The sequence below is a fragment of the Xiphias gladius genome, chromosome 17 (genome assembly GCF_016859285.1).
Source record: "Xiphias gladius isolate SHS-SW01 ecotype Sanya breed wild chromosome 17, ASM1685928v1, whole genome shotgun sequence".
Lineage (NCBI taxonomy): Eukaryota > Metazoa > Chordata > Actinopteri > Istiophoriformes > Xiphiidae > Xiphias > Xiphias gladius.
In genome coordinates this window covers 5,010,680-5,036,761 of record NC_053416.1, presented here as the reverse complement: position 1 = coordinate 5,036,761, position 26,082 = coordinate 5,010,680, and the positions used below count along the sequence as shown (strand labels likewise).

The following is a 26,082-nucleotide window of genomic DNA, read 5'->3' as shown; positions in this document are numbered from 1 at the left end:
GTCACCGTTATGGTCGTGGTAAGAGTCTCTCTGGCACAAACCTGTAAAGGTGTGGAGGGTTTGGACGGGGGGTTATCATGAGATCCATGGGTACGAGGTCCCCGGGTCCATTTGTGCTACAGGTTAAGAAGCAGCACTGCTTTTTTTTTTTTTTTTTCCTCTAAAGACCCTGAGTGGACACAGAACTGCATGTTTGGTTGGAGCCAGTGCCCAGTCACATCACAAGTTTACGCCCTATGCTTGCACTCTGAATATGAAACCACAGCCGTTAGCTTAGCTTAGCATAGAGACTGGAAACAACTCGGGGCGGTTTGCCTGGCTCTGTCCAAAGGTAACAGAATTTCTCTCCGTACAAAAACTGAAGAGGAAAAAAGACACGTTGTGGTGACTTTACCTGTCTTATCGCCAGGCAGTAAACAGAGTAGAGCTTCAACGATTAATCAAAGTAATCTCTTATGCAAACAAGAGCTGTTTTCAGCATCTCAAACATGAAAATTCCCTGCTTTTCTCAGTTTTACATCATATTCAACTGAACTACTTTGGGATTTGGACTGTTAGTCGGACAAAACAAGACATTTCAAGACCAAACGAATAATAACCAAACGATTGAGAGAACAATCACCAGATTAACTGATAACGAAAATAACCGTTGGTTGCAGACTCCTGGAAGTTACCGTGCCGTAAAACCACAACACGTCTTTTTAACACTTTGTTTTTTTGTACAGATCAAACAAACAAGATATGAATTGTTAATTAGTGAGCTTCAGAGTTGCTGGTGTGTGGATTTTGTTACTGCTTGACAGAGCCAGACCAGCTGCTTTTTCCCTTGTTTGCAGGCTTTATGCTCAGATGAGCCAACATTAAAAAGGCGAGTCGTCCTTCACTGATTTAGGGAGGAAAACCCTGTGGCTGCAGGCACGAAATTAAATAAAAATGTCTACACAAAAAAAAAAAAAAAAAAAAGTAAAAACAATAAAAAGGTCTGGTAAAAATCAGGCTTAACTGGACTGAAGAGGAGAAAAAGAGAAGATATGACTCCAAAATTATCATCCAGTCTGAAGACACACAAACAAACAGAAAATAATTTAGCCTCCTCTGGGTTGTACAGTTTTGTTTTTTTTTGCACATTCACATCTCGTGAATACAGGTAGCTCGAGTGTATTTCTCTATTTTTTTTTTACTGAAAAGGATGTTTGACCTTAAAAAACAGAAAAGAAAAAACCAAACCAACTCGGTTTTATTATCGGAGTTCAAGCCATCATTTCTATCGGTTATACCAACGCTGTACTCACCAGTGTAACTGCTGAGACCTGCGAACACGGCAACGTATCGCTAAAAGCTGTTCAAACTGGACAAGAAACACAAGCAGACGATCAGATTGGTTGTAAATGCAAAAGTTTGGGTAATAGTTTTATTCACCTTTTTATTTTTCCACAACCCGTCTGATGGTCGGTCTGTCCGTTTTTCTCGTCCCCGTCCGACGTCTTTTTTGTGTGGTTAAATTTATTCAACCTTTTCCAGTTTTTATCCACAATAAATAGGAACACCAAAATCAAAACACAACGGATACACAGATACACAAAAACAGAAAAAAAAGGCACTCTCGCTTCTTTTTAGCGACGTAGCCGCATTTACAGATCTCAGCAGTTGACTCTCTGAGTGTTATTAGATAGAAATGATGGAAAACTATGAAAATGCGACCCAAGTTGTAAAAACTGAACGAAACAAAACAAAAAAAAACCTCTATTTACAATTCTTACTTATTTATTTAAAGATGTTTCCTATGAAAATGACATAAGTTAAATTAGAACAACTCTTTCTTTACAATATAAATTTAATACGTAAGAATATTTTCTTAAGACGATTTATGCAACTGGGCACTGGCCTGCAAAAGGCATTTTCATGTACTTTGTCGAGCTGTAGTAAGCATGCACTTGTATGAGTCATTAATGAGCAAAATGGGTGTTCGAGAGCAGAACTATTATAACTACAATCCAAAGCTTTTCCCTTTAAAACGCCGAAGGGTGGATAATGAGAAAAATGAGAGCGAAATGAGAGGAGCCACCTTATATTTCGACTGTGGGCTCGCAGAGCGGCGGCATTCTCGTGGAGATTAAACTCCCCTCACTCTGCGCCTGAGTTTCGGGGGAGAAATAAAAACACCGGGCTGCCTTGAAAGGAGAAGCAGCTCTTCATTTAGCATGGTAAACAAGACGCTTTGAAGTCAGCCGTTTAAAATAGGATTTACATGAATAAATAAATCGCTCACTGATGTGTGAGCTGCAACACTGTTTGTGAAATTCGCTGAAGAAGGCAGACGGCTTTGGGTAATCGTCTGCGATGCCACCACACATGACACTGCAAATACTATTGACTGGCTATAGTCTGGGAACTATCAATAAATACCACGTCGCTCTGCCCTGCAGTAGGTCTCTGTTTAAACTTTGCTCTGCAACGATCTAATAGCAGCATTCATTATCTTGGAAACTTGGTTCCAAGTACGAATGTCTTTGCCTTATTTGATGGACGAAAAACAGCGAGAGTCTATTTTAAACGCCACTTTATCGACGTCGCCGTTCATTCCGATGAGTCCTGGCATCTCAAAATGCCTCTCGCTGTCCTCAGCTGTACGAATGATCAATGAGATCTTTTTGTTGTTGTTGTTTTTTTTTTTTTGTAGATGTGCTTCACAAACCGTGTGCCTCACATCCCTCACTGTGAATTATAAAAAATACGATAGAAATTAAAAATAAAAACGCTCACGTCCTCAGCCGGGGCTCAGATGGGGCTCGATAGCTTTTTACCTATTTCAAGCCAACGATCTGAATCCCTCTGAATCCCGTATCGAATCTCATCTTATCTCATCTAAGTAAAGAATAGAACAAAGACAACTCAAGAGGCGTCAGTTTTAGTGGCAGCCTAATTAACCCGAGCAGCAGAGTATGTGTGTCTGATCCATTTAATCAACAACTGTAGTCTACTGTACTTCCCCAGCTAATTACTCCAAAGACTGAAGCTGCTACCCACGGACGAATCCCAGCTGTGGGCAGAAGTGGACCGGCTGCCATTACTGCGGCGGCGCCTCGCTTGTAGACCCAACGTTTACCACTGTCATGTCTGACCGGGAGATCCCGTAGAGCCTGTCATACAGTGAAATACGGTCATCGAGTGCCGGTAACATGAAGGTTTTTAATCAGCAAATTTCGACCTTTTCAACAAATGTAATTCAGTTTTACCAGGCGGCGAACAGGGGCGACTTTCCTGGCTGAAATTCTACTTTTACAGTAATGCGCGTTTCTGCTTTTCTTCCGATTACAACGCATCAAATGCATATTTGATGATTTGAATACTGAGATGGCAAGAAATAATTCCTGCTGAGCTCTGCTACCTCAATATCCAGACTGTGGGGGTCGGACGGAAGTGTTACGTTATTGAAGACCAATTTCAGACTAGTGTTTTGAAACCCAATAACTTCCACATTTACACAGACTCAGCAGCGATTAACCCAAACATCTCTGCTTTAACCGTCGTCGTCAATGTCTGCGTTTTCACTCTGCCACTGCAGTAACGGCGGCACTAAGGACTCGTCTATACAGCCCTTTTTGGTTTACAGCCACCCTCATCTGTGTACATTCAACCCACGAAAAAGTGTGAACAGCTACGCCCCCCCCCCAAGAATGCCTGAAGTCTGCACTAAACTGGCTAAAAGAGCTGCTAATTGCAAAATGTGGTGTCTCTGTGAATTAAAATCTTTTCTGCAGAAAAACAGTGATCTCTGTTGATGTTCTGAGGTATTTAAGAATTTTTATCTGTTGGCCTCATTAAGTTTAGGTTAAATTTATTTTCAAACATCTATTGTGTTGGTTTAGGTTGTTGAACTCTTTACCATGATTGTATGTAAAAAGCTATTTGTGTTTTTGAAATTGTATTTTTTGTTTAATTCAGATTTTGCAGCATATTTTGTTTTATCTGTCTAATGAGGTTTGTCTGTAACTCACTATGTTGTAAAATGAAATGTCCTCACATTAATACCTTACACCAAGTGACTAAACACGATAAAAAATAATACTGTTTCCGCCATCGCAGTCAATATTTCCCCAGATTACCTTTAGTCTGTGTGTTGTTTTGCCACTGCACAAGGAAATTGTGAGGATGTTTAACTTATTTATGGTCTCAAAACTTCCTTATCCTTATCCAGTCTATACGTTTTCCATTTCTTCACTGCTGAAAAAGAACAAGGCGAGATAAAAGATTTGATGTGAGATTTGTTAGGGTTGGAGCTTAGCGAATGCGGAGTATTTCACCGGATCCAAAACGGAACTGGCTATCAAACCCCATCCCCAGTCCTCCTTGTCTCTGTCATCTGCCAGCTCTTTATCTCTGCTCTGCTCGTCTTCCTCTGATGGTTACGTTTGTGTGTCATGGATGGAGAACAGAAACGGACGTCTGCAGCGCTGCCTGCCTCTGGATCAGTCTTTGCTTACATGATTGTGACAGCCACTGTTTGGTTCCACGTCTCGGAAGACCCCTCAAACCGGCTTTTCTTCGTCACCCCCCTCGAGCTTTTATCGGAACGGCGGCTCGGGCTGTTGGGGGTTCGGCCTGTAAAGCTGCTGCACCCTCACCGGCCTCCCGTTAGCCGGCCAGCCCCCCGAGAGCTGTCCGATGACCCTGAGGCCGACCGGCTGGGCGTGTCCTGGAAGTGGGGTGCTGGGGCTGAGGATGTGGGTCTGCCCCAGCTGGGGTTCAGGTGGGGGGGTGCTACTTTGATGGCCTGGGGCTGAGGCAGATGGAGACACGGGGTAGTGGGGGAGGAGGATGGCCGGCGTGAGGCCGTAGCGTACCTGGAACACTCTTAAAGGTCCTTGCGCTACGAAGCCGTTGGGCCGCTGAGGCTCCTGAGGCTGCTCCGAGTCTTTTCTCACCTCCGGGACTCGACCCTCCTCCGCTCTCTTGGTTTTACCCGGCTGCCGCCTGGCTTGAGCGATCTCCTGCGTCTTCTCCGCTTGCGCCCGGCGGATGTGATACGTCTTCCTGGAGCTCTGGAAGGAGTCCAAGAACTCATCCAGGCTTACGTTTCCCTCCATGAACTTCTCCAGCAGCTCCTGTGAAGCGGGGCAGACAAATAAACCGGCATCAGCAGACAGGACAACACACAAAGGGAGGTCCAACCGCAGGGAGACATTCAAACAAACTCCTCTCAGTATAAAGAGGATTTAATCAGCTCCGGAATATTTACCCATGAACTTTGGCACAGTTTGTCGGCTACAATATTTCACTGTAAGAACATTTTACACCGCTAACAATGGTCCATGTGCAGCAACTGTTACATTTGGCAAAGCTTGAAAGCCGTGTGATCTTTCTCTGTGTGTGTTCCCAGCCTCGTCTGGTCGAGCTGCACACTGAGAGCAGAAGTTATATTTGCGAAGCAAATCACTGCATAAACCACAGTAATTATTTTTAAGCCAAATCTGATTCAGTTTTACACAGGACTGGGAATTAAAAACAGACATTTAATTGTATTTTGGTCCTTTTTTTCCATTCTGCATGCTCATGTGGGCAAATAGTTGGAGGCCCTTGGCCAAAATACGAAGGGATATTTCTCGGGGTCATACTGGTCACAGAATGATGAGAACCAGTAGGGACAATTAGGCCCACGGTTATAGACTGACTCCATTCATTCACTGACATTTATATCACTTTTTTTTTGTCAGTGCTTCCCCGCTGTACGTAACATTAATTCCCTAGTAATATAATTAATACATTAACATGACCTGGACCTGGATAAGCAGAAGAGAACTGATGGGTGGACTAATCTATTCAAAACCAACTGAGTAATTAATTTAAAGAGTTTGCAGAAATCAACACTTGCCCATTATGAGTTGATGAGCTTCCTGCAGCACAATCCACTGTCACAAAAGTCTCACTTTTAGTTCTGAAACCAGCAAATATATGTATTTGGCATCTTTACATGAAATGTGACTCATAACTCTGTTAGTTCGCTGCATTAAGTAAATAAAAAACGCTACTAATGGCCAAATTTTATGGCATTGCCATTTATGAATCCAAACAATACAAGAGAGGAACAAATTGACATCTGATATGGTTGGATTTAGGGCTGCAACTAACTAATTATTTTCATTATCAGTGAATTGCTCTCTCAATAAAATGCAAGAATATTGTGAAAAGTGCCAAACGGTGACCAACTGAAATGTCTCGTTTTGTCTCACAAACAGCCAAAATCCCCAAAAACTTTGTTTCCTGTTTTATTAATAAAAATAAAAGCAGCAAATCCTCACATTCGAGTAGCTGGGACCAGCAAATATTTGGCAGTTTTGCTTGAAATCTGACTGCCACAATCAAATGATTCTTGAAGTAGTTGCAGATTAACTTTCAGTTCATCACCTAACTGATCATTAAGTGATTAATCACTACGCCTCTTGCTTGATCTGTCAGTTATTACCCTCCATAAAAAATGACAATTAAACAAGTGAAAACCAGCAAAAGTCATCGGAGTGAAAAAGTCCATTATTGGACCAAAACTGGAAACTGAGTTAAATTATGTAGTTCATTCTAGGGCTGCAGTTATCAATCAACCCGATGAATACTCTCTCAACCAATCGATTCATTGTTTGGTGTATGAAATGTAAGAGAATAATAAAAAAAAAAATGCCTATCACAATTTCCTATAGGCCAAAGTAATGTCTTCCAATGTCCAAGAACCAAAGATACATTCAGTTTATTACACAGAAAAGCAGAAAATTCTCACACTTGAGAAGCTGGAACCATCAAACGTTTGGTATTTTTGCTTGGAAAAAAAAAAAAAAAAAGGCTTAAATGATTGGTCGATTGTTACAATGGTAACAATGACTTTTCTGTTGATTGACTAATGGATTGCTTCAGCTCTAAATGTGTTCTGTATGTCCAATGTAACCGGATTTCTTCCAGTGACCTGGTTTCCTCTGTGCATGTAAACATGCTGTACGTGCTGCAGTGTGCACAGGGTGAACTGCATATGAACAGGTAATAAAATTCGCTTTACTTGACACAAGTGAGAAAAAAAAAAAAAAAAAATCTGCCAGTGGGTGAGGAGATCATTTCTAATGAGAGTTAATTTGATTAAAAATCTTGAATTAAGTGTAAATGGTCTTAATACTAGTGTATTGATCGTATCTTTATCAACAAATTGGTTGAATCTTCCTTGATTTAACGAACCAAGCCGGTGTTATTCTGTATTTTTCATACTGTCAATAAATCTCATGAAAAGACCAACAGTGTTAATCTGCTTCTCAATACCTTCCGACTTCCCCTATCCCTGCCTGTGGCTCTCAGCCTCAAACGCGCTTAATCTTTAAAATCCCCTCACATATGTGTAGTTTCACTTAAAAAAAAAAAAAAAAAAAATTCCAAAACAGCTGGGCAGTGTAGTTTTTAGCTAAAATCACTCAAACAGGAGTAAAAAGCGCATCGGCGGGGAGCTCAATGGCGCGGAGGGATGAGGTGGATCCGGCTTCAGGCACACAGAAAAATACCTGTTGGTAGGATCAATTCATTGCTGGCTTCGGTCATCCCATGTCACTCATCGACAGTAAGAAAAATACAGAATATTGACACACTTATCCCTTAAGAAAAGTCATTTTGAGAGAAAATCCGAGACCAAATGTTAAAGCAGATGTTTGTTGCAGTGTAAATTCTCACGCAGCCTCGCTCGCTGTCCTCCCATTAATTTGCCGCCCGTCCCTGGTCGACCGTATCGTGCGATTGGCGGAGTTTCCGGTTTATTGCCTCCCGTTCCACTGTGTCTTCCCCCCCTCAACTGTGACGTGCGAAGCTTCACCAGCTGGCGTGGCCGCCATTAAACAACCTCAGGTCGCAGTGAATCTATCGGCCTTACTGCCTATACACAGTACAACAGCTGTTACAGGCAACGCTCGTTTACATTCGTGTGCGGTATACAAAGAATACTCTGCACCGAAGTGTGTCATGTTCTTTCTGAAATAAAAATGAGGCACAAAGCCACAGCTGAATTTGACGTCGGCATTAAACTTGCAGCTTCTCTTTGGGTCATGCAGTTTTGTTTGTGAATAAACCATGACGGGGTTTTTATCTTAAGACACTAACTTCTTTCTTCTGGGTTTTGACAGAAGCCCGATGCCTCATGAGACGTCTCTTGCCTCTCGGTCTTCAGTGCAGAAACATTACTAAACTATGTCTTAGGAGCAGCTTATTAAGAGTTTTGCACTCGTACGTTTTTGCTGATTTGCTCTTAGGTTAACATTGGCATTTATGGAGGAGGATAAATGGCAGATACAGGTACAGCCAAAAAAAAAAAAATTACTTGCAACTGTGAGTCACATTTATTACGAAGACGCCAAATATTTGCAGGTTCCAGCTTCTCATATGTGAGCATTTGCAACTTTAATTTGTGCTATTTGACAGTAAACCGAGTATATTTGGGGTTTTTTTTTTGGTCGTTCAGACAAAACAAGACACTTCTATGTGTCACCTTTTGGCATTTTTCACAATATTCTGACATTTTTATAGACAAAGTGATTAATTGTTGATTAATCTGCTGAATATTTTCTCAATCAAAGTAACCGTTAGCTGCAGCCCTAGATCCAACTTTATCGGATGAACACATTCAGTTTGTTCCTACATATTGTGTTCATATCAGTTTGTTCGTATCAAACCCGGGGCTTTGACACTACTTACGGCCGGCATTTGTGCTGCTACAGCCACTAAATATATTTACACTCATAAGTCACCTCCCCATAGAGTAGTCTGCTTTGTCAGTGGCAGTGTCAGTGTCATTCCACTGCTGGATTCAAATGGCCTGCACATGCACTAGGGACTCAAAAGACACAGCTTTGTACCGGACAAAATGTGGAACACGAGAGCTGGTTGACCCACACATCGCACTTAATCTGTGCACAAGCACATATGTCGTGTTTAGATGTACTCTAGACCAGCCGAATAGCCGGGGCTGGACATTCTGAGGAGGAGCCATATGTGCGTTGGTTCGAGTGGCCGCAGCGATTTACAAAGATGACGTCAAATTTTCGTCATGAGTAAAGAGTAGCTGCTCGAAGCACATTTGATGTTAAAAAAACGCTTATCTGCAAACTAAACTCCGTTACTTGTATCATTAAAACATTTTTAGCATTACCACCAGTAACCACAGGTCTTGAACCGAAATCTTAAGGATTACAACTTTATTGTGCCGTCAGCTGACAAACTCGTTAATCATCTGACCTTTAAAGTTACGTTAATGGTGCGGTTTTCGCTGGTGGATGTTTTGCGTCTCGCTCAACAAGTCTGTGGCCCTTTTCCTGTTGTTATTGTCGCTGTTATTGTGTGGTTATTAGTCAGTGTCAGTGTCTGCCTATGACAGAACTGGGATGGTTACTGCTTTAAGCAAATAAGTTTAAAATAGAATGTTTTTATTGCCGGTGTGTAATGAAATTCTCCGTATATAAAGACAGACAGACAGGGTGCATCGTCCTGTCTCCGTTATTGCCTTTCTGTTTTGATATATAGATGAAAATGCTATTAAACCCTGGTATAACTTTGCCCCCGAAGCAGCATTTATTTAGATAAGTGCAGAGTTTTCATCAGTCTATGTCAACAAAATGAATCCTTGTTAAAATCCAGTTATTATTATTATTATTATTTTAATTCCGCCTCCTCCACACAGTTTCTTAACGTCTCCTTGCAACTCATTCACAGTAACCTGATCAGTGACACACCAAGTAAATAGAGAATCTGGTTTACTTTATTAAATGAAGGAAATAAGAGAAGCCCAGCGCTGCGGCAAGATTTCTGCTGGAGAGTCCTTAATTATTGGGCCTTAAATACATTGATCCAGTTTGAACGATAAAAGACCAACACAGGGAACAACGTCAGCCCCCTCCTGGCTGCCGTCCAACAGCTTTAACACAAAACCAGGCAGACCCTTAGGAAAACGAGGCTAGGAACTAGAGTTAAAACCTAAACCAGTCTGATCTGTGCGCCCTCAGTTCCGATCATCTCTGCAGAAATAAAGTAAAACGAGCTCTGTTTGAAGGCGGAAGGGGGATTTGAACCACGGCAACCCTGGTGTGAGTGCTTTCTTCGAGTGCTGAGGACAACAAGTTTAAGTTTAGTTTCCTTTATCAGATATTCTGGTTCGTGTTGGTGCCTGACGAGGAATCCTCCTAATAAGGAAGCTTACTTGACTTGAGGCAACAGAAGAAGAATCTGATGGCCAGAGTCTTCAAAGGCAAGGAAAACAAAACCTTTTCAGATTTTCACGGTCAGGGCGCCACTACAGTGAGTGTATCCGAACTCTGAAGGAGATGGATTTGATGGCACTGTCGCTGAGGAACCATCAAGAAAATCAAGACAGTTTTCCGCCGAAGCGGTGACGTCCCTCTGAGGGCGTGAGGAAAAATGTCTGAGATCAGAGGAGATGGAGCACAGACTGTAGAGAGATGTATGTGCCTCTGTGTTGATTCGGGTCTACTAAGTCCCACCTGGTTAAACGTACACCTGCTCACAGTGGGATGTGGGATTATTTCATTATAAAATCTGAAACTGTGAAACCACACAAACAGAGTCCCCTCTATCACATATTTACTGATATGTCCGTACTGAGGTGTTTTCTCTGCAGTCATTCAGCACGGTCGTTTGGCCTGTGCCGGGTGTTCTTTAATCAATCCGCAGCCAGCTGCTCTATCGAGGCATTGATCGGAGCCATGTGAGGTGGGGGAGGTGTGCTGAGCGGATCAATCTGAGCCCGGAGCAGCAAGCACGGATTTCATCTGTGAACAAGACTCCCTCACTGCCCAGATCGAGGCTCAAGGAGCATGTAGGGTTTTAAACAGGATCTGTGCCTCACGTTCACGTTCGTGAATGTTATGAATCACTGTGAGAGTGCAGCTAAAAGCTCTGTGCCTAGTGCACACCATAAAGAGAACGATAAACGATCAGGCGGCTCAAACATAACAGACATTATTTTACCCCAGCGAGGACTGTCCTCAGGTATGTTTTTATGTACGTACCAGGAACGTGCCAAACACTGGTAGTATATACATACGGTAACATGATTTCATCTTCTGAAATTAAAGAAGTCATTGGTTTTTGAGACTAAAATTTATCATTTATAATAACTTTCAAATTAATTGTTATAGTGTGTGTGTGTTTATATATATATATATATGTATATCATACATTTGTTATGTGTTATGAAGTGACGATAAAAGTTCTTTGGAGAAACGTCAGAAATGGTCCTTTAGCCTCTGACCTCTGACTGGACGGGTCGCTAACACCAAGTTTTTAAGCTGTTTAAAGTTAAATTCCTTCAGATTTTCATCATATCAAACCCCATTTTTGTTGCTATTTATGGCTGTGATTTAGTCTGCTACAGAATAATATACCTCTCTATAGAGTCGTCTGCTTTGTGATTGGCAGTGTCTGTCATTCCACTGCTGGATTCAAATGGCCTGTACATGCACTAGAGACTCAAAAGACACAGCTTTGTACCGGACAAAATGTGGAAAAGGAGCTGGCTATGTTTTTTTATAATTTGTGCACGTGCACATTTGTCATGTTTAGACGTGCTCTACACGAACTTAACAGCCGGTGCTGGGAATTTGGAAGAGGAATCATATTTACGTTGGTTCAAGTAAAAGTACAGCTACAGCGATTTATGAGGAAGACATCGAATTTTCATCATGTCATGCAAAAAGTAGCTGCTCAGAAACTGAAGAATATAAAGTATACATTTCCTCCTTTTTGGCTACAGATTTTTACTCAAAAGAGAAAAAAGTACATCTATACAATGAATGAACACAGCTTCAGAGGCACATATCACAACCCAAGGTCCACGGTTTGATTCTGCCCGCAGACCTTTATTGCATGTTGTGCCCTTTCTCTCCCCGTGTTTTCTTTCTACCTGTGAAAAATCCGCCTATAATCCACCGCGAGCTGACTGAGCAGGCTATTATGACTGACGCCCTCAGAGATACACAAACTAAGTCAAAAGTAAACAATGTCTACGAAGATAACTGAAGAACGCATAATTAGGAGATGTTGTTTTCTTTGTCCAGGAATCTCTACAGCACACACAGAATGAGGTCCGGGGATTTCTATTCCTAAATGAGACGGAATTATAAAAAGAAACACAGGAGTTTTCTAACCACAGCTGTGTGTGCGGCCTGCGCGCACGCACACTTGTCATGTCAGTACATGCATGTCGGAGAACCGGTGCAGTTTTGTGATGGAAGTTACGCGGTGCGAGCCTACGGGCGACTGTCACCGAGCACATGCAGGTGTGAGCCTAGATATGAACATACAGGTTTTGTGCTGTGCCGCTTGTGTTGTTGCTGACGTAAAGCTACAGTCGTGATCTTATCATGATCCTCCTCTCACAGCTTGGTGTATTTGACATTTATAAATGCACTGTGGTCAAAAGATAAACTATTTTTAGTAGGCCGGTCAGTCTTTAAAGCCTTTCCTGAAAGGTACAAATATATTTCCAGCAGAAGCAAAACACTGTGAAAACTGTTTTTTCCCAAAAAAGCATGATGCTGTTGAGTTTCTTCAAATGTTGTTTTTCAATGCTTTAAGCACCACAAACAAAACGTTCATCTCCACTCTGCTGTGGTAGAGGCAGACATCACAAACCCTCTGCAAATAAAACCAAAGCGTCAGTACGTTCACGGATAGATGGCACTAAGGCTCTGTTGAGATCTGGCTTTGTAATGTAAAAACAAAGCAGGAAAACTGATATCGAAGCTAAGCTGCTCATGTGAGCATGAGATGTGTTTGGACCTGGTGATTTTCGCTTTGGGACATTTTGCCAGTACGTTACATTTTCCTTTATTCATAAAGCTCCATACTTGATGGTTTAAATTCACTCCGCAACCTGTGATTAACGTACAACTGTCTGGGATCAGTAATTCGACCACTATACTCGATATTGTGGATGAGATTTGGTTTGATCGATTCTGCCCAACCAACCAAGCCCTTGTGGCCCCTTAAAGGAGGAGTTCAACATTTCGGGAAACATTTGCTTTCTAGCTAAGAGTTTTACGGAAAAATTGATACCACTCTCATGTATGTGTGAAAAATATGAAGCTACAGCCAGCAGCGTGTTAGCTTAGCTTAGCATTAAGCGTGGAAACGGGAAAAATCTGTCTACCAGCATCTCTAAAGCTCACTAATTAACACATTACATATCACGCTTATTTAATCTGGGCAGACAAGAAGAAAAGTGTAAAAATGACACGCTGTGGTTTTACAGGGGTCGTGTGTTTTTAAGTGCAGCTCTATAACCCTTCAGAAAACTGCAACTTGCCATTTACACTTTGGTTTTTTTGTGTGGACTGAACAAACGAGACGCAGTACAATATGTTACACTAAGCCAAGCTTCATATTTACCGTATAGAAAATGAGAACAGCACCAGTCTTTCAATCTAACGATTCGTTTAAAATGGAGCACCGTCTGATTCTGAGCCCTCGTCACAGGTTCGTGGCCTTAATATGGGCTTGCGCTGTGAGCAGTTTGAACAAAGAGCAATACTTCCTTCTCAGACTGTGTCATTTGAGAGAGATTTAGAGGCCTGAAAAGGTGAAATGATCTAATATTTCACAAGGTCTCTTCGCCTGGAGAAACAGACTCTCTAGAGGGCTTTCGATTCAGACCAAAACATTTACGGTCTGTCCTCAGTATTAAGTGCTGCAGAGACACTTGCTGAACTTGGGCTTCATGCCCAAGAGGAGGCAAGAATGGTACCTGAGAGAAAAGTTAGAAAGTGGGTAGTTTTTTGTGCCTAAATCCTTAAAACTGTAACATCTGAGGGCAGAACTGACAGAACACATGTGGAGTATACTGTATATAAGGGTTACTGTAGAGGCTGCTATGATGGAGGTGGGTTTAGTTTTAGTGCTCACTATATGTATATTCCTCGTGTCTTTAGGGATCAGATTGCACAGAAGTGGGTGGGCTGTCAGCTAGACTGCAGGCTTTTCAGGAATCATCCACAGCTGTGCTGCCAAGGTGATGAAAGACTGTTTTATTCTCAGCAAGAACAAGAGAAAAGAGCTCTTGTTTAGGAGCTTTTGTTTGGTTTTGTCTTTTTACCTCTGAATGCTCCTCGGCGCGTGCCACCTCTTCCTGCAGGAGGTTCTGCACTGTCTGCAGGCTGTGCTTCTGGACATGAGCCCCTGCAATGACAAAGAAACATCACTGATGCATGTGAAGGGAGGAAGATGACGTATGACTTCCCTGGAGTTGGAGGAGAAATCCAGTAACCGAGAAACCGCAGCAGAGAAAATTATTTTCCAAATCACAAAGAGCCTTCGGGGTATGTGCTGACGAGGAGGTGGTGGTGATGGGGTGGACAGTTTTTGGCGAGAAAAAAGGGAAAACAGGGGCTGTAAATATTCAACTTTGCGCTATTTTGGGTGGCTGGTCTTGGTTTTCTTTGACCACGAAACTGAAATCCACTTCAGCGTCTCATTTTTTGCCATCTCCTCATATTACTTTCTCAGATACACCATTCAGATTATCTCCTGTTTGCAGCCAAAAAATCTATAAAACTTTTAACCAAAAAAAGGCTAAATGTCTTAATTTAGCACATCAAGCTCTTTTTACAGAGCTCTCTTTGACATTGTGCCTCGCCAAGAAAAGCCGGGAGCTTACTGTTCATGTGTGCGTGCACGCGCACACACACACACGTGCAAACACACACACACTTGAATTATTTATGTCCATGTCAATACAATAAAAAAAAAAAACAAGGAGCCTTAAACAAAAAGATCAGAGCGGCAGCTCACAAAACCATAAGAAACGGCATTGAATATAATCTGCCAGAGAACATTCAAACGAGCTCATATCAACATTATTTCAGGAGCCAGCAAGCGGCGACATGACGACTGACAGGAAATCATTCTGTCACTGTGACACATTCGGTCAGCAAACTGAGCGGAGACGCTGATGAATATTGAATGCTTTTCTTTAAAAAGGATAATTCCATTCTTTATCACAACTTGGGTCTTATTTTTGTAGTTCGGGCCATCATTTCTATCAGTTAATAGATAGTTGTCTGTACATCCAGTGGTACAGTACATTGCGAACAGGAACGGCCAATAGCTGATTGGGCGTACTTTTAAGGGAGCCGGTAAAAATACTTGCTAAACAATAATCAATTATCAATAAACTATGAAAATAAGACCCAATTATCCATTAAAATATGACTTTTAATTGGATTTCTGGTGGATTCAGCTAAAAAATAAATTAAAAATTAAACAAAACAAAAAAAACAAAAAAAAACATTCTTGCTTGCATACAGGAAGCGCCACTAATCCCATGTCTAACAAACGCCCAACAGATACAAGCAGAAACAGGCACATCCTGCCTGATAAATATGTATCCAGTGCAGCGCTCATACACAGCATGTGTTCACCCCCTGGGGATGGCGGTCGGTCATCATTATGAACAAGCTTGACCCAGCTGACTGCAAAGTGTGTCTTGTCACTGCAAGAGATGCCGCGAGAGCCACGCTAAGCCCCGCAAGTCAGACCGGGTTGGGTGGAAACTGAGGGGCAAATAAAGGTCACAGTAATGACTCTAATAACTCTAAGCCCTCGAGGGAAATCTCTTCCCCTATCTCGACAGATAGAGAGAAAATGGACAGTCTGTGCAGGCTGCTGCGTTTCAAGTCAAGATGTTCTCTTTAAAATGTTCCCGGCTTGTCACTGAAGTACGGAAATGTAGTTTGGCAGTCAAATAGTTCACCCGGATCTTTAGAGGTGATAAATCCACTTTAAAATGAAGAAGCTTTCTGAGCAGAAAACATTATGGCTGCAACAAACCCCTGATGTCTCACAGCACGCTCTGTTTACTGTAACGCCGTCACCTCGGCAGTAATAATCCATCCTTCTGGCTGCCGTTGTGCGAACACTGACTCTAATGTAGTAAAAAACAAGCATGCATTAAGCAATGGCCTTGTTCGTGACCCCACGCAGCAGATGTTGGGAGATGGGGGTGTAATGTGAGGTGACAGCCAGGCAAACAAATACTCCTAGAGCAGCTGCGTGTGCCCTACATATTAGGAGGTGGAGAGTGGGGGTAGTGGACCTGGGGGCCAATGCTGCGTAGCGCTGCACCAAGGAGCGAATAGTGTCAGTGATGGAGTAACACGTTTTGCCTGGCAGCTGATATGATACGATGAGGAGTCGAGGTAATCGCGCTGCTGCTGGTGCCGCCTTAGAAAAGAGAAACACTGCTTGAGCACAGTGTGGGCTACGGTTTGGCTGGGAAATGTTTCCTATAAAAAAGCCCCTTTTTGACTTAAGAACTGACCTTCTGCGCTGTGAAAAAAAAAAAAAACGCTGAGAAAACCTGAAACAACAGTCTTAAGGGTTTATCCAAATCAGAATTTTTACTTCTTTTAATGTATCTGAAGTTGGAATTGGACTTGGAATTATTAGTCTATAAATGAGCTTTTCTTTCTTTTTATTCAGTCATTTATTGTGTCAGCTCTTCTCCTTCATGACATCTCTTGCTGTACTACAAACAGTCAGCCCAAGAACATATCTTTGTCGTGGTTTGCCTTTAGAAGACCTCGAAGACACACGTATAAAAAGACAAATCACAGCCCCAACTGCTATTTTTCATAACAGAAAACAGAAGGAATTTCTGGGGAGGTTTAACCTTAGGCAAGCTAGGGAAGTATATGTGAATAAGCTAACAGTGTTTCCAAACCACTTAAATTTATTAGTTATAAGTGAACGATCGATTGGACGTTTAGTCAACTGAAATTATGAATTTCTACAAAAAATGGCTGACGATTTAGTAATGAAAATAATAATTAACTGCAGTTAAAATATTTATAGTATGGGGTTAGATACAGATACATTGGAATTTTATAGTTTTATTAGAAATGTAACTTATCAGGGTGAATGAGACAGGGTTGGATATTTCTTCTTATATAAAACATATTTGTAAATTGGAGTTAAAAGGAATTTCTGTTTCATTTTCTCTCTCTTGCCCTCTGAGGTAGACTGTACCATTGCCTGTTACCAGCCTTGATCTCGTATTTCAGTTCTGCACTGTGACACGGCTCTAGAAGGGACCAACCAAATCAAACACGTCTCAAAAAACCGTGCTGCTGGGCTGCGACAGGTCTTGAGTCATTAAAATCTGGAGAGACTGTTCCTGCAACATAATAATCGGATCGACTGTCAGGCACCGATGCCCCTCAAGCCCCGACTGTCAAGGTGTCGGGTCGGGTCAGGTTTAAGGTCAGCGTTAAAATCCTCCACAGTGATCTGATACGGGGGAGGCAAAACCGACACTGCGTTTTTGGAGGAGTCGTGCTGTGGGTTACACTGATCGACGTGACTGTTACTGTGAATGCACGGTGGGGTGAGCAGCAACCTCGCAGCAAACAGCTGATGTCAACATGTTATCAGACCCTGCCAAGGCTACTAGAGTCCTCCGGGAAAACAGGAGAATATAGCCTCTGTCTTAGGTTGCAGGTTGCAGCAGAAAGGAACTGAAGTCAGTCCACTTTAAAGGCTCTGCTGCTTCTCATAAAAATCACCTGTTTCTGTTGTAATCTGGTCCCTAAATGCAGCCTCGTGACACATGTGTACCTAATACTGCATCAGATAAATACAGTCAAAGGCAGGGGTTAGTTTCATGTCATGAAAGGATTCAAAGGAAGTGCTTATCAGATTATTGTCATTTTACAAAAGAGACAAACAATCACTTCACATAGTGATTGAGCAGGTGTGCAGAGGTCTGAAGTAGGCAGGGTTTGAATTTATCTCAAAAGGCACTGCCATTTCTTATTTATAACCACTTCAGTTGCTTTTCATGCACAACCACACGAATGCCTTCTAGTGCAGACTGTACAACATTTAATTTGGAGCAGAAAAGGCTTTTTTTTTTTTTTTTTTTAATAAACACACAGCATGTGTATTGTTGGGAGAAAAAAAATAACCTGTATTAACATAATACGCCGACAAGAATCTTTTCATTATGTGTACAGCACCAAAAAAAAGGTATTTTAATGTTGAGTTCCGTTTGAGGACAACATTAAAAAGGTTGCATATAAAATAACAAGGTTTTACCTAGGGCAGTATTCATAACATCCTGCCTATTCTTACTTACTAAAGGTCTGATATATCGTGTATATGTACACATGTTGGTCGTTTTGACGTTGGAACGTAGTTATTATGAAACTTTAACAGAATTGTCTGTTTGAAAGCCAGAAAGATCCCTTTATGGCTTTCTGAGATCCCCTCTATGCCTATAAAAAATACTCTGCTTTGAATAATACTTTGAATACTATAATACTTTTTCCACAAAAAAAAAAGTTCGATTAGTTCGTTAAAAAATTCTTTAAATAAAATCTACTCCTCCTCCATCTTTGAAAAATCCAGAATTTTTTATTTCAAAAGTTGAACTACTGGAGACAAGGCGGCCCCTTTTTAAGCTGCATAGTCCGTTCTCCGAGTCTGTGAGCTGCAGAGTTCAAGTTTCCACACCTCGCTTTTCATACTGGACCGCGTGTGACTCCGACCTAGTTGTGATGTCAAAAAACTCTGATATTATTTATGTTTTTCGGTCTCCGCCAGCTCCTGAGGGAAATATCTGCCTCTTCAGCCGCTAAAGGCTCCACTGCGTTCACCAGCATTCCCTGTCCGTCTGCCGTTTGGTGCTGAGCAGTCAGCACACACAGTGGCTTTTTGCAGCTTCCCCCCCCCCGAAAACTGCTGCCTGTTGCTGCTGAAAATGACACTATCAGCGGTGAGAGTGAATCAAGACAGTAAATACTGTATGTGGTCTGGACAGCTAAGCAATGAGCTGACCTGCGGCTAACGTCGTCTCTGGCCACAGGCTGTTGGATGTCAATGAGGCTGACTAATGGAGCGCCAGCTGGAAACAACGCAAACATGGAAATGCCATTGGTCGATAATAATGAATACAATTCTTTCCCCTCTTCAAACGCTGGCTAACTCCAGCGTACTGAATAGTTATGAGAAATCAAGTGAGGAGTTGAGCAAGTGATCCGCTGCTGATAATACAAAAATAGGTCATGGTATAACAGATGGGACCATGCAGGGCATGGACGTATCCGAGGCTTGAACATTAGCCAGCGAGTCAGCGGTGACTTACACCCCTGCAGGACCTCCAGCCTCATGTTTGTCCTCTCTACCCCACCGCCAGAGCACGGCAACCTGAGAGCCTTTCTGTTATATCCAACACAAGTGCGATAACAGCTTCACGGCTTCTTGTGAAGCACTGCAAACCGAGATTAACCCTGTGCTGTTTTTGAGCCACACTCGCTACTACTAAGAGAAAAAAAACCATCTGAAATGAAAATGATAGATGATATCGGCCAATGAGTATTTTCCACCATCTGTTCCATCAATGTACTCAAAGCTTCGGTGAGTCCCGTCAATCAAACAGTGTGATTAGCCTCTTTTTTTCCTCAGCTGTTTGGACGTTTTGAGTTTCTGTGGGTTGATGAGCTTTCCTCAGCCTGTTCAGTCATGGTCAGTGCTGCTCATAGGATTAATGCTGGCTTCAAGAGAGCTGTCTACTGCCAGAACCCACGTTTCTACAAGCGGACAGATTGACAGATGACAGATTTATATTCATTCTATTTTCAGGATTTTTCCCTGTTTCCCCCCCCATATGGAAAGCCCTAGTCCCCATGCGCACTCATCCATGTCACCCCTAACTCTATGTTGGCCAGCGGAGGGCTGTGTAGGCTGCACGCTATCCCAAAACTTAAATCCCCATTGCTTCAAACACACCTTTTTAGGCTACAGCTTGATACTCCAAGCTTGCACTCACTTCAATCTCATTTCCTTAAAAACATGACTAAGAGTATTAGCCATGCTAGAAGCTCTGTGAGGTGGTGCTCAGGATGACTGTGCTAACAAGCCGATGTTAAGCCGGTGTAATATTCACCCCGTACACCACCTTTGTTTAGCATGTAAGACTGGGAACATTTGCTAATTGGCAATAAACACAAAGTACATCTGAAGCTGATGGGAATGTCGTAAGTTTTGCTGATATTTAGTCATAAACCAGCAGTTTGTATTGGACAGTTTAGACTTTGGACCTGTAGTGGCACTAGATGAAACGTCAAAGGACACGAAGTTCATAGTTGTTGAGACATTTCACTCAAAACAATGACTGTCAACCTCATGGTGGCGCTACAGGAAAAGTCAGGGGAACGTCAAAGTCAGTAGGATTCGTTGTCCTGGCACCATGAACGTCTGTACCAACTTTCATGGCAATCCATCCGACAGTTGTTGAGACATTTCAGTCTGGACCAAAGTGATGGACCAAATCGACAATGCCATCCACAGAGCCACGCCACTAGCATGGCTAGAAACAAAGCCCTTAGCATTTCACACTGCAGCTGTCTGAGCATACTTTTGAGAGCTTATTTGGGAGGGCTGCGCTTCCCACTTTAGCTAACATCTAGCTCTTGTTCCTTTTGAGTTTGAATATATCCATTGTGTGTCATTTTGGGACAAAGGCATTGGCCAAATGAATGCAATGTGAAGTAACACGGCCAGCTGCGCTCCCTGAGATGATGCACAAATAACCCAAAAGTGTCTGTACTGAACCCTGCATCTCTGCAGCAGTAGACAGGAACTCTACCCGCGTGCTTTGTCAGTTTGACAGTTTCACCTAACTGCTACCAACTGTGAGTAACACCCTCAGCATCTTTACTGGCTCCATGTATCCTCTGACACCACTTCTTTCACTCCGAATCTCTAAAATATGTATCAGACACTGAGCTAACTCAGATTCAAAAACTGAATCTGTCGCGGCAGCAAAACACCTCATAAATGTCTAAATCTACAGCTCACAGTCTGTATCACACACCGTGAGAAACACAAGGGAACATTCTGCTCTCTTACACCCTTATAGCCCACAAGTTAAATGTTGACTATTCAAATCTGAATATGGAAAGTCCCAAACAAAAAAGCTTAGTTATAGACACCATATGCACTTTGTTCTCTGGCTGGCCGGATAGAAACAATCCCAGAGGAAGTGAACATAAAAGCCTTCTCTCACAGCTTCTATTCACTCAGATCTGGTATGATGACAACAAACAAATCCAAAATCCCACTTTGTTGAACACACCCACCATCACAAATCAAAGTATGAAAATAAGACGCAGGAAGTACAGCCCCGCAGTAGGATCTTCAGATGCTGACCCCTGTTTGTGCTGCGCGAGTGGGTGTGAAGAGAATTGACTGTGTGGTCACTGAGTCAAGGTTCAACCTGATCTTTTTTTTTTTTTTTTTTTTTTAAATAATTAGTTTTGTAACAAGAACATCATTTCTGCACTTTCATGATCCTTTAATGTGAGACTCTGATCGTCACGTGGATTACAGGAGATTAAGGAAGAACTGTAACAGACAAAAGGTGCAGTCTAGTTGTTGTCAGCAGACTGCAGCAGTCAAACAGCTGAAAAAACACTCAATAGCAACAAATGATGTGACACAGCCTACCTACAATAGTTTCACTAAACTGATGCCAAGAGCCAAACATGGGGCTGTTCTGCTTCCTGAGCTGACAAATGGTGTTAACGCTGTTACAAAGCTGCCAAAGTCATGCCTCATTTTCATGTTTAACATTACATTGTTGTAATGTTAAAATCTTTTCTGAAGCCATTTTGTGTATTAGCCTGCCCGCTCAGTTACTGCTGGTACAACTCCCAAATTTTCTATATGTGCACAGCACATATTTACTTTAATTATAGTAACATTTACAGATTTGCCATCAAACTCTTAGTAATTTTGGAAAACACTGGACAGAAGTAAACAAGAGCATGTCTCCTTACCAGCTGTCAACTTTGTTCGCAGGTAGATTTTATTAGCTGTGGCTACCCAGCTAATTAAGTTTACAATTTTTTAATTTTACAATCTCAACAGAGCATTTGAAGTAGTTTGTATTTTGGTCCAGCAGAGACCAATACAGGCTAAGGATTGTGTTTGAATTAGTTCAAACACAATCCTTGAAGAAGCGACAGTCCTGTCATAAGTTGGTTGAAAACGCACACTCCGGCTGAGTTTTAATTCTTTTTTTTCACTTGAATGGGAAATTGGTCTCGTCTCAGACTGCTGGACCCCGTTGTAGATGTGACCAAACTGAAACCACTGTTCTTAAGCTTTTTTTGTTTGTATTTTCAAACGGTATGTTTCACGTTTAATGTCACAAGGGAATAGGCTTCTAGGATGAGGGCTAACCGATTTCTTTGGCCAACATGATGCTATCTCCGTTAACGACAGGAGTTGCTGAATTGTGTAAAACTTGCTTAATGTTAACTTAAGCCTACACTTTGATATAGTAGCATCCAGAACCTGGCAGGGAAACACTACACAGTGGACTTGTTAGTCGTGAATGCGGCTCGTTTTTTAATGTAACCCTTCAACCCCACAAAATAATGTAGTGTGAAATGCTGCTGGCCTTTGAAGTAACACTAAATCAAGTGTATGTTAGAGCAGACTCATTGCCTCGTGGTTGTCTGGCTCCGCCAAACACTCAAGTTGCAGGAAATTTGGTCACAATCTCCCCTTCTGTTCCTCAGTTAACAGCGTTGAACAATGGCCAGAAAAACATAATGATGTCACAGCAAAGTTGACGTTTGACAGTTTGGATATAAAATATCATCACTTCAATTTATCCTATAAGACATCTGTGCTAAACTTTGTCATACTTAGTGTATGGATTTTTGAGTTATGGCCAAAAATGTGTTTTCTGGAGCCACGGCGACCTCTGACCTTTGACCACCAAAATCTAATCAGTTCATCCTTGAGTCCAATTGAATGTTTGCGCCAAATTTGAGGAAAGTCTCCCGAGGGGTTGCTGAGATATCACAAGAATGGGACAGACAACCCGAAAACATAATGCCTCCAGTTACGGCTGTTGCCTGCGTGGACGCATTAAAATATTTTTCTATGAAATCATTACACTTCTGAATTTGTATTTGCCAAATGTCAATGCAACCCTTGACTTGACAGGTGTGCCGTGTCTAGTTGCTGTTGCTAAGCTATGACTGTACAGCAGTTTAGGGGAGGGATTTAGCAAAGTTAGTTTACTTCAGCCTGCCCCCCCTCCCCCCACATCTGTTTCAGCACAGAGTCGCAGAATGCCTATCAACACCCACTGAGTAAACAGTGGCCACATGGGCATATAAACACAGTCAACTAGCCACTTATTTTGTGAAAACGGATGTGTGCCTTTAGTTGCGGACATAACTCAAAACAAGTTACGGTTACTGTATGTTGTGGCTGCAGTGCATTTGAAGCTGCTGTCAATTATATTGGTATAAAAAACGTTATCTCTTACTGTGTTAACATGAATTTCTAATTGTATAAACATAAACTGCAAAATCTAGAAAGAAACTCTTGCTCTTTGATCAATAATTAGCGACACCCAGTTTAACATCTGTGTATTGATGTTTTAGATAGCACTGTGGCCGTGCTGAAAATAACTGAAAGCGATCTGATGCTGTCAACATTTGGCCCATTGTCCATTACAGTATAAGAATACGTGGGCCTCAAGACTAAATAAAATGTAACAACACTGCTTGTTACCATAAAACCTGAAAGTGGGTAGGATATACTGTAGTGTATGTTCAGTGAAGCATTTTCGATCTGCAGTTCGGACAAAGGCTGGACAGTAGTGCAGTATTGACTGATCAGTGTTTATCACAGCAACTCCGCAGTGTTCGTCGGGTCTGTAAATCGGAAGATAATTAGGTGCAGTTGGTGCACTGTAATGCGCAATTTCATCAACCTTATGCCATAATGAAGACTTGAACGAACCTAAAAAGGACTGTGTATCAAACCCCTTTTAGTTAAGAGAGGATGCATAGTTACAGCTTCGTGTTACCTCACACACACAAGATATTAATCAGTAGAGCCAGATTAAAAAAAAAAAAAAAGATTTTCCGATTTTAACGTGAATGATCCAGTATCAATTCTTTAAACCCCAAAATCGATTGCATTTGCCCATTTCCTCAGTAAACATGTACATCTGTGCTAAATGTTATGTATATGTAGTGGTTACTTGTTGTAAGTGCGTCAGTTAGAGCTGCATGATGTGTAAAATGTCTACTTTGTGGAAATCAAGTTATTACAACTTGCACAAAAATGTTATTTTACTTTAAACCCAGTAACGTAGATGACAGCTCGCTATCTGAGTCGCCTTGAGTCACGACAGTCTTGTAAACCGTGACGTGAATAATTAAGTCTACGTGGACCTGTTGCAGTTTACTGGACTTTCGTGATTCAGGATGGTTAGCTGACTCTGGCTATTGCGCAGTGAATCTAGAGATCGCATCTACGAGAGGGACAGACCGAAAAAATACTCTGCACACTGCCAGCTGATCTGAGCTCTCAGTTTATGTTTGTCGGGGAGATACTATCTCTGGCCATGAGATGCGACGCCGTGGAAATCGACTGAACAGTGTGTGGATTCTAATTTATTCAGTCTGTCCCTGCCCCCGGGGAGCGAACACCAGCTAGCCAGCTGCCTGCAGATAACGGGGCGATGTCTCGTCAACACAAACAGTGCAGATGAATTAATGAGCAGACTTTCAGTTTCTGTCCTGTCTGTGCTCAGACAAGGCAAAATAAATCCTGGAAATGTGTTTACAATTTAGCATATAATGTGCACTTTATATTCAAAGAAACACCAGTGTTGCTCACTTGTTGAATGTAGAAGGAGTTTAAGCTCCCAGGATAGATTCTGAGAAGTGCTTTACCCAACATTGGTATTTATCTGATGTAACTGAATCATCAAGAATCACATTGAAATGAATCAATTCTGGATTTTGTAAATCGACATCAAATCGAAACTGGAGATCAGACCGATATCCAGCCGTATTCATCAATTCATTACACAGAGGCTTACAGATCTTAAATTTGGATACAAGATCCCTGGTATCCATCAGTACACTGTATCAGCTGATACCCCAGGTTTGGGTATCCGAATCAGTTTTGGTGGGAAAAAAAAAACAAAAACCATGGGTTTTACCGCATCGTTACTCAAAAGTAAGAGCCAACGATTAGCAACTAGTGTAGCAGCAGGATGAAGCAGAGAGAAAACAGATGCCAATAATGTGAGAAACACTCAAGGTCTCATCTCCACCTGGGAACCACAACCACGACACACTCTGCCAACTTTCTCTGGTCACAGATCCGACCACCAAACAGCAGGATGTATTAAACAATACAGCTGTCCACCTTCAGCCACTCCACCGTTTGTCCCTGCTAAGATTACTCGCCTCAAGGAAACCCTCCTCATCCACTTTTTTTTTCCCCCCCCTCTCTCTTGTTGCACCAAATGAAAATCAGATGTTTTGCAGAGGAAGGACGGACCCCCACCCATCCTGCTTTGCTGGGGAGGTGGGACAGCATCTGTGTAATACGCACACATTGACAGGAAGTTTAACATTCCTCCCCGACCTCCATCACTGGCCGGCAGCTGAGGCAGAAATCTGGCATTGCCTTGTCATGAGGGTAAACCAAGCACTGGGCCTGCTCCGTTAAAGCTTACACTCGCAGTTATAAATAAGTAGCAGTTGACGTTACCCCTGGAAATTAATGCAGAGGGATTTTTTTTTTTTAAGCACCTCTTACAGTGTAAGGAATTTCTACAGCTTGCCCATGAGGCTTAAAAAATTTAGGGCCAAGGCTTAGAAGACATCCTCTGTTCCTGCCCCGTAGCTGCCCTGTCAAAAGCATGACTTGCCTAAACAAAGACAAGACCCCTTTCACCCCACAAATTCCTTGACAACTGCTGCAAGGTTCCTGCTGGCATTTGATATGCCCCATTTCGTTCCCATGACCAAACTCCAGTCATGCTGAGGCTTTTGCTGAGCACTTGAAGCAGTTGATGTGAAACTTCCCTTACTCGCCGAACTAGTGGCAGTGCCACACCGAGTCAAAAGTGATTTACATTTCTTTTTGCTTTCTATACCTCAAATGGAGCAGTAACGAAAGCTGTGTGTCTTACTGCAATTACAAGGGAAGACAATGAGGAGCCACTGTGGG

General features: G+C 42.1%; 1 protein-coding gene across 1 annotated transcript in view; it reads right to left on the bottom strand.

Annotated features, from left to right (window-relative positions):
• Window positions 1-3,438: 3,438 nt before the first annotated feature.
• vps37d (VPS37D subunit of ESCRT-I) overlaps window positions 3,439-26,082 on the bottom strand; it is a 29,138-nt gene continuing 6,494 nt past the window's right edge. The window contains exons 3-4 of the mRNA XM_040151192.1: window positions 14,123-14,205; window positions 3,439-5,105 (exon numbers count right to left, since the gene is read on the bottom strand). Of these exons, the coding sequence (XP_040007126.1) occupies window positions 4,566-5,105; window positions 14,123-14,205 (623 nt within the window). The 3' untranslated portion in view covers window positions 3,439-4,565. The remainder of the gene's footprint in view (window positions 5,106-14,122; window positions 14,206-26,082) is intronic.